Consider the following 16,166-nt stretch of genomic DNA (forward strand, 5'->3'; position numbering starts at 1 on the left):
ATGGTGGTCCGAGCTTCACGTGGGTCCAGGACTATACACTCCCCAACCTACCAGTTTCTTACTCCTATCTCTTCTTTTCTTTTCTTTTTCGCCGCAACTCCTCGGTGGCCAACAATGTCACGGAAGCAACCCATCTATGAGATCGGTCCATTTAAATCAAGCACCAGAAACACAGACACGCAGTTGAATGTTTATGTCTCCAACAAACGCTTTAAAATCGATCTCTTTACCTCCAGCTTCGAAAGCTCGCCTGCCCTCCTGACTGAATATCTTCGACACGTTCAACGGCAAGAACCGGAATGGATTCCTCATGAGTCTGAGGTGGATGGGGAGTTTGAAGACCCCCTTGACGAAATGCACGATTGGATCTTACAACCATTTCTCAATCTTCCACGAAATAGCTCCCCTGGACCTGAGCCAAAAGTACACACTCGAGGGTTGTCTGTTTGCGGAAGAATTGCACTATACTGTGCAGGTAGGGGGAGACAAAATAGTTCCCGTTTATCTCAGCAACACTAAGAACATAGGGAATCATCTTATCGGGGCCTCTTTACCATCTTCTGTGGACTACTCGGCTTTTCCTGTCTACCATCCTAGGGAAGTCGAGGTTCCAATTAGCGCAGAATCAGCTGCACTGCCAGGAATACCTCATAAGGTATTTATTCATGGGCGACCACAGCCTAGCTTCTTCAAGATCGTCTATGGAGGTGACCAGGGTATTACCGGAAGAGAGATTCTCACTTATTCAAAGATTCGCATGGCTAAATTCGATCCCCCGATTATCACATCTCAACTGGAAGGGCTCATTCAAGATGATGATGGGTATGTCATGGGATTGGCTTTATCATACATTAATTGTGGTGGAGCTACACTCAATTGCATTGATGGACATGATCCCAATTTCTCCGAGCTCCGACAAAAATGGGTTGATCAAATTTCGCAGACACTTACACAATTTCATTCACATAATATCATTTGGGGTGATGCAAAGGCAGCTAATGTGCTCATTGATGTCAGTGAGGATGTATACCTGATTGATTTTGGAGGAGGCTATACTGAAGGTTGGATTGAGAAAGAGAAGTCTAACTCGACCGAAGGAGATCTCCAGGGACTTGAAAATATTAAGCGGTACCTTTTTGAATGAATACTAGATGGCTATCATTCTGGGCTTATGTTGTCTCCTGTCAGTTGTTACACCCTCTGATATAGGTTAAGGCCGCTGGCTAAGACAACTTCCTTTACTCTCCTTAGACATTAATCTGTGATTGGTTTCAATGCTTGGTCCTATATGCATTCAATATGTCTAATTTCAATTTCCCTGACTTTTTGACTTACCCCTTATTTCCTTTCCTCCCGTGTCTCTATTAAATACGCATTACTCCAGGGAGTCCTGCATGTGACACCCACACAATATCTAGACGTGGATGTGGGAGATTTTCATCCATGTATGGACAGGGAGAGAGCTCACTAATTTGTAATATCTAACGAGTGAAAGTAATTTCGATTAAGCGCTGTCACAACGCAAAGTGAGGGATGTTAGGTTAGGGTTGCAGCGGGCTAGATGACCTACAGGTGAGAGTATAGTCAGATCTCTAGATATAATTATGTCTAGTTTTAGTATTCTCGTTTGTCGAATATTAATTTTTTCTCTCTTCTATCCTTCATCCAATTCACATTATCATTTCAGCTGAAAAAAGCATTCCGTGCATCATTTTCTTTGGTTTTTATGAAAAACAATGTGTGGTCGCCAGTATCGAGTCTATCGATGTGGACATCGTGTTCTCCAACAAGGTATAACATATTTTCGTCATGCCAGATTCAACCAAAAATCTGGGAGACAGACAATGTGTGGACAGGAGAGAACTGTCACAGATGTTGCAGTGGATTCTGTATGTAGTGAAGCGTATTGCTTCGTCCAGGGCCTAATCCGCATGGGCTGGGAATGCTGCGACTGCCACAACAGGAATTATGGCTGCAGGGTATTTTGCGCAGGTATAGTTCTTGTTGGTGCCAATCGAATCTCAGTGGAATGCCAACATTACGCCTGTCATCGATGCAGCTATGCATGAAATGGTAATTATGCCACTGGTCTAAAGTCTATGGACCATACCATTCTGTTCTATATGTGCTGTAGGATGTACAAGCTCACTTTTTTCAAGTGACAATCTTCGAACATGTCAGGCATGTCACTGAAGTTACTGGACTACTTCTCGGTTTTCTCGTTTGATGCATCTGACTATTCTGATTCGGACAAGTGACACTCTGAGTGCTGCTGAGAGAGGCTAATTCACATCTCATCGGTGTCTATGTATCCTCTGAGTTGGTAAGCTGTTCCGGGAAACTCTCGGGCCTCTGGTAACAAACAACTCCTTTTCCACTACGCTGGGTGCTCTGAGGTCTTCATTCTGCTACTAGGTACGCTCCAGGCTCAGCTCTACTCAATATAAGTGCTTTTCATGTGGCTTGTTCCAAAATACATGCAAAAGATTCACTAAAGACTTTCTTCTCATTCAGAGAATGCAATTCACCTATCGCGTTTCTGTACTTCTCGGTCTACTTTGTGGATTTATCCGTGAACTAAAGCCCTACTGTACGCAATTTATAAAGATTGGTAGTAATTGCGGCCCTTACTGGAGAGAAAATGCCCAAGCTCCTAAGTATCCGCGGGTCTGTCCGAGGATTTGTACGTCACCAGGTCAGGAATTGTAATCAAAGAAACAATACTGCTCGTTAAACATTGTCCTGGTGTCTGAACCAACTACAATCACAACGATATAAAAGTTCTTTAGATGCGTAAAGAGGCTATAAATCATATAAAAGGCATGGAAACCTCCAAATAGACAACCGTTATTGAGATATCAGTTGTATTTTATCGCATTGACTATGTATGTGTTTTGGGGTGGACCACTCGGTAGTTGACACCACTTTTTCTCCATACAATAAGCTGAACCCTAATCCATATACACCCAACTTGATATGTCACGCCAAAATTCCATTCCCATAACCTTTCACCCCTCATCTTCTAGTTACCCAAATTGAAGAACCCATTGCTTTTGCGTCTGCAACTCCATCCAAGACATGGCGATTCCAAGGTCCCGCAAAACCCAGATCTCCTCGAGCAATTCGATGGCCCATATGTTTACTTGAAGTCGATTGCGCGAAAATAAAGCCTTGAATAACTCAATCACCCTTTCTCGTGTAGCCATGTCGCTAGCCGTCAGCTCTGAGCCGGCAGTAAGCAATGGAATCGCTTGATAGTTGATACACGCTGACTCTAGAGGCACACCGAATATGGCGTCTAGACACTTGAGTGTATACTCCCGAAGTTGAGCTTCAGCTTGCACCTTGAAGATCAGTTCCGGTGCCTTTGTTTTGTTAATGGAAGTCATGCCGACCGGCCCGCATACTCTGCCCAGCGTAATCAGACCGTGGTACTTGAAGGAATCGTTCATGCAAACATGGTCCTGTTCCTGGCACATGGGCTGCCAAGAGATCAACTGTTGGTAGAACGCAATTTCGAGAACTTCGTCTCGTTGTTGTGAATGCTCATAAACTTGTCGACAGTAGTGTCCCAGTCTAGATAGGACATAGAATAATCCTGCAGAGAAGCCTACTATTGGGTGGAAACTAGAATGTATATCTTGGAAGGCCAAGGACAGCTCAGGTGGGTCGAGTGGTAATAGACCATCCACCGATGCTACCAAGGAGCAAGCCATATCCCAATGGAGATACCACCCGAGGAGGAATGTTGTAATTGAATCCAACCGTGTCTTTTCGTTATTGAGGAGATCTTCGAGTGCGATTCTTCCAGCAACTAAATGTTCTTGACCGTAGGTGTGTGGTGAGGTCTCGACCCATGGTGCAGAAATGCCCAAGACAAAGATGCTGAGGACAGACGCGGGGGAGATGGGGCTGCCTGCAGTGTGCTCCTGGAGGTCTTTGCGGAGGAGTTCAAGTGCAAGGCCACGTTCCCTCAAGCAGAGATCAAGACTTGACTGCTGGAAGAAAACGTCATAGCCGGCACTGACACTCTGTACCGCATGCAATAGGCTGGGGCTCTCGGCCAAAAGAGGAATGAGAGGAAACGACAAGGGGTTGTGATCTGGGCTCATGGTGAGGATATTGCTGGTAACCTCCATCCAAAACTGCAGTAAGCGCGCATTGGGACGGGTCTTCCAAGGGTTCAGTCCTGGATTGGCAAGCCAAGGAATTTCCGTGCGCCAACCGACCGGCCGGGCTTTCGGATGGCAGAAGGTACCGCGACGTTGACAGCGCAGGCATACAGGAAATTTCTCGTCACACTTAACCCGTCTGTTCCTGCACTCTTCGCAGCCAAAGCGGCTTCGGATGGCCTGGCGATTTTGACCCGAAGTATGTCGAGGTGGGCTATCTGCCCGCACAGTGCCACTCGTAGCGGCAACCAGGACGTCCGATGGCTTCGGGGCTGAATTGATAAATCTGACGCAATACTTTGGCCCCATATCGGGACAGGGTTAATTGAGTATTGTGGGATCTAGGATCACTCAAGAAAAGAGTACAAACGAGAGGAGAAGGAATGGGCGAAAATTGATTTAGTTGAAAACCTCGTTTCATCTCCCCCATAGACACATGAACTTACCTTCCGTGCGGGGTCATTTCAGCATCTATTAGGCAACACTGGGCTAGTAACATGAATTATTATTTAGATTGACAGCCCCAGAAGCCACCTGTGACCTATGGTGACCTGTGGTAGCTGCATCGAAAATTACCAGTCTTCCCAATACAAAATTAGGTATAGCTAGGTAATACATGACGTCTCCCGAGGTCTATTATTGTAGTGTAGGTGACGGTAAAAGTGTGGCTGCATCTTGTATTGTAACCAATTAGTTTCCTAGGGACGCGGTATTTGTCGTGCATGTTGAAATGTAACAGAAATCTGTCTGTATGGAAATGTATGGTATGCCGAGTACCAATGGTCACATGACTTTCCGGTATCATACCCTGTTTCCTACCAATATATTTATTCGGAGATACACGTGACTGTAGTGCTTGAGTACTGTGTGGTCCCGAGCCCCGCCCACAAGTAGCCCCACGCGGGGTTGACGCGTCTGTAGATCCATACACACCAACGCGACTCGAACAAAATCCACATCCAAACACTCCATATGAGAGAGAAAGAAAAAAAAAAGAATTTCTTTTTTTAAGGCCGATGGCACACCCCCTCAGCGAACAATGTCGGGGCTGTCTTTCCGAATCGGCACCAGCATGCCATTCTTGGACTGCATGGTGGCACCGGGGCAGGTCCGGCCAATACCCAAGAGCTTGCCGATGCTGCCGGTTGGGCGACACACTTGGAGGCGGCAATTGACCAGTGTGATCTGTCCTTGCGAGGAGGGTTCCCTGCCTTCTGGCCCCCAACCACGTGGATATGAAATTGTTCTTTGGTCAGCAGGAAAGCGGCAAGATTGCGGCGATTGAAGGTGCGGTTGGACCCTCATAGTTAATCTACTCGATCACCCGCTGCCTGATCTCAAAGCAGATTGAATACAAGAGAATCTAGTTACTAGGACTAATTTATTCCTTTGTAAACAACTGCATTACGCTGAGATTGGTGCACAGCTCATGGCGCAATCACTAGCCGTGCACGATCTGGGCAGTGAGCTTCAACTACTGTCTACTCTCATGATACTGTCCGTCTGCCAATAGATGAATTCCAGTTTACAATGCCTGGGCATCATGTCATTAATAGCTTAATCCGCCGTCGTATGTCCTTAAACTTTCGTGAAATATTCTTCCACGTCTATTCTGGAACTCATAAATCTGGATTTCCCATGACTCCTTTTCCTACTGGCTATTACAAGTTTCAAGACACGCAAAGCTTGTGGATCCGGTAACCCTGCATGGTTCAGCCAAATGAACGCCGACTGCCGGATTAAGACAATAAGCGAACTACCTAGTTAGAAAGTAACTAGTTAGTGATTTCTAAGCACAGTATATACTAAGGTACTTACTGCCAAGACGCCCGATAATTATAGTCTACCAAAAGTGTTATAATACTGAGATCTTACTCCCAGTCATAAATAGGCAACAATTCAATCAATATCACTTTACCGTTATTTGATGTCAAACCGCAAAAATGACATATAGAAAGCTCATCGTCGTCATCGGCGGCACAGGCCGGGTGGGAAGATCAGTAGCAGTGTCGTTGCTCCAAAACCCCAACTTTCGCGTCAGGGTCACAACACGGGACCTGACAAGCAAAAAAGGCCCAGGATCTCAAGCTAGTTGGTGCCGAGGTTATCAAAGCGGACTCTTGGGATACAGCTGAGCTCGATCGGGCCTTGAAAGGTGCTTGGGGCGTCTTCTTGAATACGAATGGCGATGCCCCAGAGTATGCTGGAGACGGTGATTTAGACGAGACCCAGATGGGCAAGAATGTGGTGGATGCCGCCCAGAGACAAGGTGTGCAAGCGTTTATATATGCTGGCCTACCAGAAGTCTCCAAGATTACACACGGCACCATCAACATCAAAACAAATTTCCACAAGAATAATATTTCCGACTACGCCAGGCAAGCTGGATTCCGCACCACCGTCAACGTCAACGTGGGATGGATGATGGAAAACTTCTGGAACCCTGCTTATGAAAAAGCCTTTGGTGGGTTTGCACGTTTGGAGGATTCGGAGGGCTACCTTACCATCCACCTCTTCCCCATGGGGAACGCGCCGGAATCAACACCATTCACCTCGGTACGCGACGATTACGGCGACATTGTCCACGGGGTTTTTCTCGATCCAGAAACATGGGACAAGCAGACGGTGTGGGCAGTCTCGCAGCCACTGAGTTTCCAGGGCTTCGCAGATGCGTACAACCGGGTGTCCGGGACGACAAAGGCGCGCTATTTGGAACGAACCGCGCCAAATGAGGCATCGACCCCTGAGAAGACTGCCGAAATTAACGCTATCCGAAAGTATGTGGATTTTGTCAAGGGTAACTACTGTAATGGTCAGCCTGTCGATCAAGCCCCTGCTAGGGAGCTTAAGAAATTTGGTGCTGCGGCAAGGAACGCCCCGGAGGAGCAGCAGAAATTGCAGACGGTTGAAAGTTTCATACGGCAACATGGCTTTAGGGGAGAAGATATGTGACTCAAATAGACATTTATAGAAACGTTCTACTTATCAACTCGCGGTTTGTTGTGGTATTCTTTGGTTTCATGCATGCTTTCGACGGGATCCACGTTTCCGTTGGGATTGCCTAGAGATTAAGGTATTCTAGTGTTATATTCATACGCGTTAGTATGTGTGCTATATAGCATGCCAAGCTGCCAATGCTAAGGTAATTAATAATCTCAGTCACGTCTTCTTCTATGGCAGGCTACATGGGAGTGGATGGCTGCAAGGGTAAGAAAGTAATTCCTGCTGGGTTTTGGCCTGCTTTGATCCCTTAATTCGTCATCTGTCAGCTACGTCGAATCCATGACCAGCGCCATACGTCCATGAGCAATAAACGCGAGGTCCAATTGTTGACATTTCCTGAGAAGTAACCATGATTTTGCTTGGTGTCAACGTCCCTGAAGGTAGCTACCTGCCCTAGACCCCATCAAGGGACGGAAATAATATGTCTCTCTATTCGGAACATCCACGAAGTGGAACGGCAGTAGGTCAAACCGGGGAAATTTCACAAGTGTAAATACGTAGTATCTAAGCTCCAGAGTCTTTAATATATCCAGGTACTGGTTCAAAGAGCATCAGAGTCACCAGCGACTCAACTGAGGTAGCATCTTACTGTCCGAGTCGAGAGCTTCAGAGCCTTGCCAGCGGATACAAAAACTCTTCTACCAATCTTCTCACCTTTAGAGCGACACCATAGCTATTAACGTAGCCGCCGGCAAACTGGCCATAGGCATGGATGACCCTCTGACCGTCAAGAACTTCCTTCTCAACCCTGTTGCCCCCATGCTCGGTGAGGCGCGAGGGCCAGTACCCGACATGGTCCCCAACAAAATCATAATAGGTAATCTTTGGGGATGGGAAATACTGGGGAAGGTTGTCGTGGACACGAGAAATAATCTAAATGAGGTAGGCATATGAACACTGGGCTGCTTCAGTTGGACGAGGGTAGACTTACTCTGTTGCGAATCTCCTCTTTCGCTATGATATCAGTGCTGTTGGCGGTAAGCATACCACCCATATAGACATTTCCGTCTTGTCGTGCAAATGCAGTCGAATAGTAGCCGTCGGGACCTCGTCGTATATAGAGACCTTGATAGTTGCTATCGCGGATGACAAGAGACTGGTTGCGGTAAGGAATCAGATGAGGGTCGCGGACGTCGTTGAGCGTGGTAGATCCAAGTCCCGAAGCATTGATAAGAATGTCATGTCCGAGGTTCTTCAAGTCACCCAAGGCGAGAACATTCGCTCGCAAAAACTTGATACCGCGAGCTTCCAGCCTCTGTCGCATCCACACTACAAAGACTTGAGGTGTAATCACCACGGTCTTATATTTCATTCCGTACTTGGCTCCCACCGGCAATTCGTCCTTGGAAAGGAAGCGGAAGTCAGGAAGCTTGCCCTGATACCACACATCGTCAGGAGATCCAATGTCCATGATCTCCATCATCTCAGCCATGTGCACACTCGACTCGGGGTATTTCTCGGCAAGATGCCATAGCCCTGAAAACCCATCAAGTTGCGTTCTTTGATCTTCCTTGTTGGAGTTGTGCACCCCGACCCATACGGCGCCAGCCCAAGGACTGGCCCAGGTCTTATCGAGATCTCCGGGTAGATGCTTTCCAACGATGGTGACTTCGTAGTCAACTGGGAGTTGACTGGCGATGGTCATACCGGTGACCCTATCATGGTCGTCCAATTAGCATGCGAGACCCAAGGAAGGAGTCCTCGACGACGATAACAGCATCGGTGCTTACCCCGCCCCAAGAATCGTGACTTTGACCATTTTGTATGGTAGTATTGTGTTTGACAGTGCGGACGACTTTTTGCTTTCCGGATCACAGAGCAAGAAAGACAATACTTATGAATCGTGGAATCTACAATGCTTTATACTCAGCATGTGGGGATCAATATCGGCACGTCAACATCTGGTATGGAGACGGAAAAGAGCACTGCCACATGTGTATGTGAACAAAGCACTCCGCAAAACGCTAGAGGGTCGAGCCATTTCAGTTACGAGAAGTCAAGGGCTTGAATAAGGCCATGTGGTATCGCGATTGTTCTCAAACAGGATAAAAGATAAGACGGTGCTCCCCAGGGAGACTCTTGGGGCGATCCCACAGGATGACGCATTCCCGCGGCCTAGACCTCTGGTCACCTAGTTAGTAACCCCATACTTGCCCCGCTTCTTCGCCTCGAGGCCAAATTGGGAAACATAAAGCACTTTCGAGGCGGGCCGAGCAGATGACAGAGTCATGTATAATACCAGTAATGCATCAATAGCCTGAGACTTGACCCAGATGGGCATGGCTAACTGATAAGAGGTTCACCTTGGCTTGAAACGGATGTTAAGCGAAACTTGTCTCTCTAGGTAGGCACTTAACGTTATTAGATAATCATTAGTAGATCGGTATTCTGACTGTGCAATAACTATCTAGGTAGCTTGTGAAGCATGCATCTATACCACCCGGACAAGAAGCAAGTTTGAACTTACGTGTCTTCGATAGTTAGACCGGTATAATTACTATAAGCCAGTGGCTTATACATTAATCACTTCGCTCTTATCTCGATATACATAGATAATAGAAAAAAAAGAGTAAATGACTGAACATTATACTTAAGTTCTTGTCTTAGCTACATATCGGCTAGAATGTGTATGAAGATAACGCCACAGGACCTGCCAGGAGTAGTTGCACGGTCTTGTGCCTGAGTGGACATATATTACTAAAAGGTTGCAAGTTGGGACTCGATAAATTCTGGTTTGACAGCGAAAGCCTAATTTGATTCAGCCCGTCAGATATGAAAACGGTCTTTTATACCAAAGTGTTGAAATGCAAAGACAGTATGTAACTTGCCAGCTATAGCTAGCTGGTTATAATACCTTCACTCAAGGCAGCAGATCCTCCCGTTAGTCAACCATCGATATCGATTGCCCACTGCAAAGCAACTCACTTCTTGAAGTGGGATTCCTGCTTAGTCTCGACACCAGGAGTCACCGCATCAATAGTTTCCACGAAGCCGTCTACCTCGGGAATACGAAAGTGCTTGCGTCCATACAAAATCCAGCACAAGGCACTCAAGAAAGTAACACCGCCCAAGACAGGAGACACGTAGTTCATGTTTCCCGCTTCGACAGGAAGAGTATAGGGAAAGCAGTAGATCACCAGAGAGATACTTGTCCACAGAACAAGCAGGGCGTTTGCAACGTAACCGAGCTTGGGAAACCAAAACTCGCCATGGGGAATTTTTGAACGACCATGAATGTGGAGAAAAACCACGGGGATGCTGTAGCTGAGCCATTGGAATAGCAAACAGGCTGATACCATCGAATTGAAGGCGGTTGACGATCCAAGGTATAAACAACCCAGTAGTGCAATGCTGAATGAAGAGAAAATCAAGGCATAAATGGGGGTTCCATAAGGAGGACCAGCAATTTGCTCCAGGTACTTGCCGAAAGGAAAACCACGATTATACCCAATTGTCCATGCAAGGCGAGACTGCCAAACGTGGATACCCCATAAGGCTCCAATACAGGAGAAAAAGACCAGCACTTGAATTACAATAGCGGCGCCCTGATTTTGTTCGAGAACTTGAAAGGTAATGGTTAGAGAAGAGTATCCCGTATCGTAGTCATCAGTGGCGGACATATAGGCACACATGCAAATCATGCCCGAGACAAATCCGATAATAATAGACCACACGAGAGCTCTCGGAATGTTACGCCTAGGGTTCGGAATTTCGTCAGCAATGTGCACCATGGAGTCTAGGCAGCAGTAGCACCACTGAAGACTGTTGGCTCCAATGAAGACTGCCATTCCGTCAGACCATCCGGAGACATTGTGAAAGACGGTAAAGAAGTCGTGTGCTGATCGACGGTTTTTGGCGGCTGCAAATAACGTGACAAGTAACCCGATGAGGAGAAAGGCAGTGAAACCCATGAGGCCCTTGGTGACCTTGCCAAGGAGCTTTCCGTAGAAGCTTGGTATTAAGGTGAAGATATTGATAGCTTGATATCCAAGGAAAACCATCCACGGTTCAACATGGAAATGAGGATTGAAGAATTCGACCAAATCGAGAATCAACTCGGCCCCAACAAGACAGACTGAAGCCCCGGTACACACAGCCCCCGCCCAGCTGAATATTGCCGTTATGTAGGAGAAGAATCGGTATATCTTTCGGGGGCAAGCCGAGCCACCCAGATATATTGACCGCCAGCATCGGGATAAGCTGATGTCAACTCGCCAAGACTGGTTGCAGCCCCAAGAGAGATAATTGAGACAACTGGGTAGCCGTATAACAGCAGTGGAGACCCGCCATAGGTAACAGTGTTCGCAAAAGTTAGGAGGATGCCAATGGCACTGTTGGTGGTGATAGCACCTAGAGCAATTGCGGACCAAGAGTCAAACTCCTTCTTCGGGGCATCACGCTGGTGTGACACGCTTGCCTCTATTTTCTCAAGGTCAGACATGATAACAAGAGTTTAGATATGCAGTGATGGAGAAGTTAGTGGATGTTTGGCGCACTGCAGCAGGCTAACGAGTCGACTGACAAGGGAAGTAAGTTGTGGGAAAGGAAATGGAGCTTCAGAGGCCGTCTCCTCGACTTCTTATATCTGAGCAAAAGGAGATTGAGTACTCCTGACGTCCTACCATGAAATAGCCAAGCCCTCACCCGAGACCGGGCATGGAGGTGCACGATCTCATGTAGCTCCGAAGGATATAAGTGCATCAATTAGAATAAACTAAAGTATCTGCCTTCAAAGAGTGGTTTTCTTTTTATCTTACAAAAGTTTAAATTGAAGTAACAGGCAAAACAGTTGGCAGATATAGTGAAATGCTACATTCTTGTTTCCAATCCATTAATCCAGGCTATCTGCCCAGTGCACGCTCAATTTGGGCTCCTTTCAATAGGAGACGCTCATTTCATAGTTCTCCATATTTAAAACTCTGTGAGATTTAAAATACACATCATACCATTTGAATTAGACGGGCCTTGACCAGCTGAGGTATATTTGCTAAAACTAAATCGTAGCCCCACTCGGACCGCTTATGTTCCTAATGCGGTAATCAGCACTAATTCAACAGATGAATAGGATACGAGAGACACTTATGTCCCCACTCGTGCTCAATTACCCTACGCTGCAGGCCGAGCTTATCAAGGGGCTTCCAAGGTTTGGTTTGTGCTTATCTTCTCAACAAAGCAGCCGTCCTGGCGAAGGATAGTAAGTCTGGGCGCATTCCTAATAAAGATAGTAAGCGGTAATTTAATATCATTGACTGGGCACGGATACATACCCTATTCCTCGGACCTGCGGATGATGAACCTTCGCGCCCCAAACAACCATTCGGTTGTTTGGTGTTGTTATCTCTCATGGTCTTTCATAATCTCATCTACTTGCTTGTAGATCTCAACAGGTTATGAGCCCAGTGAGTTCGTTGTTGATTTGATCTCGCGATCGATTAATATCCTCGGTTTCTGCTGTACAAAAAGTCATCCGTTTGACGACGTACAGGGGTTGTGTCTCGCCTAGCACAACCCATTAAAAACAAGCTGATGTTCGCATCTCGCCAAGTCTCGAGAATTTCCTTCTTAGGATCTGTGAATAGCTTCAATTCGAAAGCCACGTGGCTACGATCTTCCAGGGTGACAGGCAGACTTTTAGCAGTATCTCCTAGGTAGGGGACTCTGCAGATATTTTGCCAGGCGACAGTCACACCAAAGATTCAGGGAATTATGCTCGCCACCTTTGGGATGAATACCACTATCAGATGGTATTGGGGGGATTTGTTTGTTTGCTATCAACAACCCCACCCAGAGTTTTCTTACACCTTACACCTCTCTGGATTTGGATCATCTAACATCCACCCACAGTTTTCATCACCACTGTGGGTTTCCATCTCTTTTCCATCGGTTCCAGGTATCGAACGTGTTCTGCCTATTTACACCGCATTCGAGAGTTCCTGTGGAATATTAAAAACCCCCTTCATAAGGCAGCCACGGCTCAGACTGACCACACCAACAGCACACGAGATTTTTTTGCCATGATCGATCCCGACGACAGATTCTTCTCGCAGGGCCAGGGCTATTTTGGACCGAGGGAAAACCCTATAACCCAAACCCACTGCGACGTCTGGGATTGGGATCAGCTGCGATGGATCAAAGTCAAAGGAACTGCTAAGCTTTTTCCACCTGGAGAAGATGTTGAAACCTTAGTTCTTGCACAATTTGCCGATTATCTTTCGCCAGAGGTTCGTGCAATCACAGTCAACGATGACGGGCTTCTCACTGGAGTCTCGACAGACCCGGAAGAAGATGATACGCTCTTTATTGGATATATCCCCTTCTCACTCTGTCAATCACTCGTGCATTGCTCTACCGTCTATGTCTCTCAACTTCAAGAACTCGATCGACTTGGACCAGGCGTCAACCTATCATCGTACGATAGTCAGAGGGTCGCATTCAAATTCAACCCTTTAGCCATGATTCGAAGACTACAGATGTCCTGGAAGGAGATGAACCTACTTAGCAAGCTGCCACCACATCCTAATATAATACCGTTTGACCGCATTGTTCTCGAGGATGAGCAGTCTCGGGTGATCGGATTCACAACAAAGTACATCCCAGGTGGAACGCTAGCAGATGCCAATCCGAAAAGGCCTTTCCGATTTGAATGGCTAAGGCAGCTTACTCGGCTAGTGGATTTCCTAAACCTAGAATTAGGGATCATGCATCAAGACATTGCACCACGGAATTTACTTGTCGACCCTGAAACAGACGATATTATTCTCTTCGATTTTGATTGGGCCGCCAATGGGAAGGAAGATCTAATGGATGGTCGAGACGATGTGTCCGGTGTTGTCTTCACATTACACGAGATCGTCACGAACGATACGCATTTTACGAGCATTCCTCACTGGGACCGGAACATAGACATGGTGCAGTCTATCGAATGGGCTTGTCACGGCGAACTAGACTCTGACGTGTCAAAGTTCCGCAATTTTTTGAATGAATGGGTGGCAACGAGAACCGACAGAGCCATAGAGAGATACCTCAATGCGCCCAATCGGATCACATGGCCAGATCTCCCAACCCCTCCAGACTACGACGTGCCTTTTGAGATGGGTTCCACAGAAGAAGGAGAACCTAAGTGGAGAACTGGTCTGCGTACGAAACGCATTGCACTACAGAAGGGGCAATACTGCTTTCGATGGGACAGGCCACCACAGAGCAGGTTGCCGAAGAAAGCCCAGAACAGCATTATACCCGGGGAGGCATTCGAAACAAGATAGAAGATAATAACATCCCTCAGACATTGTTAAAGCGGTCACTAAGGAGAAGAATTTATGGTCTGTAAGAGAGAGTGACATACACCTAAGGTAGCTCTCGCGAGATGACTATTTTCGGCGTCAGTTGATATCAACATTGGGAATCAAAATATCTGCACCTCCACGCTTCGAATAGGTGGCAGTCACAATAACGTCACGGTAAAACTTCAATGTTTTCAAATTAGTGTATAACCATCTATGTATCAGAAATACACTTTCAGACTATCATTATGAGATGCTTTATGCAATAGTTTGTTTCAATGCTTCATCTGTGACTTATTCTCGCATAGAATTGAGTAGTTTGTGGTGAGCAGGTGAGATCGAGTGTCAACAGTTGAATGACCTTTCCATTGACGTATTCAATGTTCGGTCTATTCCCAGGCCGGGAGGACAACGGCGGATATGCCAGCCTTAGTTTATAAATGGCTCTCCGGCACAATGTCTCGACCAATATCTCATGACCAAAAATGGACTATCCCACGTTGAACTCAGAGAGCAACTAAAAGGTCACACGAAGATGACTCCATTTACCATGGGAACTCTGTTCCATCCCACACGCGCAGCTGTCCACCAACCGACTCCCTCGTCCCCTCATCAATCGTCTTCACAATACCGCCGGTGCTCTCTTCGACCGTCTGGAAGGCCTTCTCCATCCCGACAGCTTTGGCACCGGCATTGCCCATATCAGTTTGGACGAATCTACAAACTCGTTAATATGTTTGCGACATAAAGACCATTGGACAGGAGCAGGCACTTACCCAGGATCAGAAACGAAGCTCACAAAGTCCTCATTCTCGAAATGAATCTTGCGCACAATCCAGTGTAACATAGCCTTGCTAGGTCCATACGCAGCATTTGGGAATGGGCGCTGCTCCATACCCGCGATGCTACCTAGAGGACTGCCGACTCCCACAAAGGTGGGCTTCGTGCTCTTCTTAAGCAGTGTGTACACCGCCTGGTAGAGGTAAATGGGACCATAGGCATTGACCTCAACGTGCTGTTGAATCACGGGAATGGAAACCTCGTGCACGGGCGAGAAGTCCTCGCTAATGCCGGCGTTAGCGATCACCACATCTATGTGGTCAATGCTGTGCTCTGTCTGGAGGGTCTTGACAGCAGCAGCTGGGTCGGTGGGGGACTTTGAGTCAATTTTCACCACTATAAGGCGAGAAAATTCTCCCTTAGAGAGGGATTGCAGTGACTGGGAGGGGGCACTAGCGAGGTCACGGACGGCCGCGATGACGGTAGTGTTGGAGCGAGCGAGGAATGTCTCAACTAGACCACGACCAATTCCACGGCTAGCGCCAGTAATGAGATAGACAGTGTTCGTCATGATGAAAATGGTGGAGTTGTTGATGGATTTGGAGTGCGATGTTAGGATAGGATAAAAGGTGGCCTAAATATGTCAACTCTATATATACATAGAGATCACCTTTCTAGCTGCATTTCTAATAGCCCCCATGCTTATGGCTGCGCTGACAAATGTGATTTCAATTGCAATTAGAACTGACAAATGCAATTTTATCCTGACAAATGCTATAATTAAACAAAAATGAAGAGGAGGAAAGACATGGGAGGACGAAGAACCTTGGAAGCCTTGGTAAGATGTAAGCCCTAATCATCAAGCTGTAATTAATTACTCCATACATTGAATCGCATCCATCTCGAGGCGGCATTGAAAGAGAATTGATTA

General features: G+C 46.8%; 9 protein-coding genes across 9 annotated transcripts; 3 read left to right on the forward strand and 6 right to left on the reverse strand.

Annotated features, from left to right (window-relative positions):
* Window positions 1-114: 114 nt before the first annotated feature.
* On the forward strand, window positions 115-1,144 carry N7516_002117 (uncharacterized protein; the record flags this gene model as incomplete). Its single annotated transcript, XM_057214837.1, has 2 exons — window positions 115-423; window positions 476-1,144. The coding sequence occupies 2 exons, from the start codon at window positions 115-117 to the stop codon at window positions 1,142-1,144; spliced, it is 978 nt and encodes a 325-aa protein (XP_057076720.1).
* Window positions 1,145-3,026: 1,882 nt separating this feature from the next.
* N7516_002118 (Zn(II)2Cys6 transcription factor) lies at window positions 3,027-4,481 on the reverse strand (the record flags this gene model as incomplete). Its single annotated transcript, XM_057214838.1, has 1 exon — window positions 3,027-4,481. The coding sequence occupies one exon, from the start codon at window positions 4,479-4,481 to the stop codon at window positions 3,027-3,029; it is 1,455 nt and encodes a 484-aa protein (XP_057076721.1).
* A 720-nt stretch (window positions 4,482-5,201) lies between these two features.
* On the reverse strand, window positions 5,202-5,477 carry N7516_002119 (uncharacterized protein; the record flags this gene model as incomplete). The annotated part of the gene is made up of 1 exon (XM_057214839.1): window positions 5,202-5,477. One exon carries the CDS (start codon window positions 5,475-5,477, stop codon window positions 5,202-5,204), a length of 276 nt encoding a protein of 91 aa, XP_057076722.1.
* Window positions 5,478-6,115: 638 nt separating this feature from the next.
* Window positions 6,116-7,124, forward strand: N7516_002120 (uncharacterized protein; the record flags this gene model as incomplete). Its single annotated transcript, XM_057214840.1, has 2 exons — window positions 6,116-6,160; window positions 6,246-7,124. 2 exons carry the CDS (start codon window positions 6,116-6,118, stop codon window positions 7,122-7,124), a joined length of 924 nt encoding a protein of 307 aa, XP_057076723.1.
* Window positions 7,125-7,781: 657 nt separating this feature from the next.
* On the reverse strand, window positions 7,782-8,934 carry N7516_002121 (FAD-dependent oxidoreductase; the record flags this gene model as incomplete). The annotated part of the gene is made up of 3 exons (XM_057214841.1): window positions 7,782-8,048; window positions 8,107-8,830; window positions 8,906-8,934. 3 exons carry the CDS (start codon window positions 8,932-8,934, stop codon window positions 7,782-7,784), a joined length of 1,020 nt encoding a protein of 339 aa, XP_057076724.1.
* A 277-nt stretch (window positions 8,935-9,211) lies between these two features.
* N7516_002122 (uncharacterized protein) lies at window positions 9,212-9,456 on the reverse strand (the record flags this gene model as incomplete). Its single annotated transcript, XM_057214842.1, has 2 exons — window positions 9,212-9,290; window positions 9,326-9,456. The coding sequence occupies 2 exons, from the start codon at window positions 9,454-9,456 to the stop codon at window positions 9,212-9,214; spliced, it is 210 nt and encodes a 69-aa protein (XP_057076725.1).
* A 640-nt stretch (window positions 9,457-10,096) lies between these two features.
* On the reverse strand, window positions 10,097-11,616 carry N7516_002123 (amino acid/polyamine transporter I; the record flags this gene model as incomplete). The annotated part of the gene is made up of 2 exons (XM_057214843.1): window positions 10,097-11,250; window positions 11,358-11,616. 2 exons carry the CDS (start codon window positions 11,614-11,616, stop codon window positions 10,097-10,099), a joined length of 1,413 nt encoding a protein of 470 aa, XP_057076726.1.
* Window positions 11,617-13,189: 1,573 nt separating this feature from the next.
* N7516_002124 (uncharacterized protein) lies at window positions 13,190-14,437 on the forward strand (the record flags this gene model as incomplete). The annotated part of the gene is made up of 1 exon (XM_057214844.1): window positions 13,190-14,437. The coding sequence occupies one exon, from the start codon at window positions 13,190-13,192 to the stop codon at window positions 14,435-14,437; it is 1,248 nt and encodes a 415-aa protein (XP_057076727.1).
* A 563-nt stretch (window positions 14,438-15,000) lies between these two features.
* On the reverse strand, window positions 15,001-15,806 carry N7516_002125 (SDR family oxidoreductase; the record flags this gene model as incomplete). Its single annotated transcript, XM_057214845.1, has 2 exons — window positions 15,001-15,172; window positions 15,232-15,806. The coding sequence occupies 2 exons, from the start codon at window positions 15,804-15,806 to the stop codon at window positions 15,001-15,003; spliced, it is 747 nt and encodes a 248-aa protein (XP_057076728.1).
* Between the last annotated feature and the right edge of the window lie 360 nt (window positions 15,807-16,166).

Source organism: Penicillium verrucosum, assembly GCF_028828655.1.
Source record: "Penicillium verrucosum strain IBT 35672 chromosome Unknown utg000001l_segment0_segment0, whole genome shotgun sequence".
NCBI classification, from domain to species: Eukaryota; Fungi; Ascomycota; class Eurotiomycetes; order Eurotiales; family Aspergillaceae; genus Penicillium; species Penicillium verrucosum.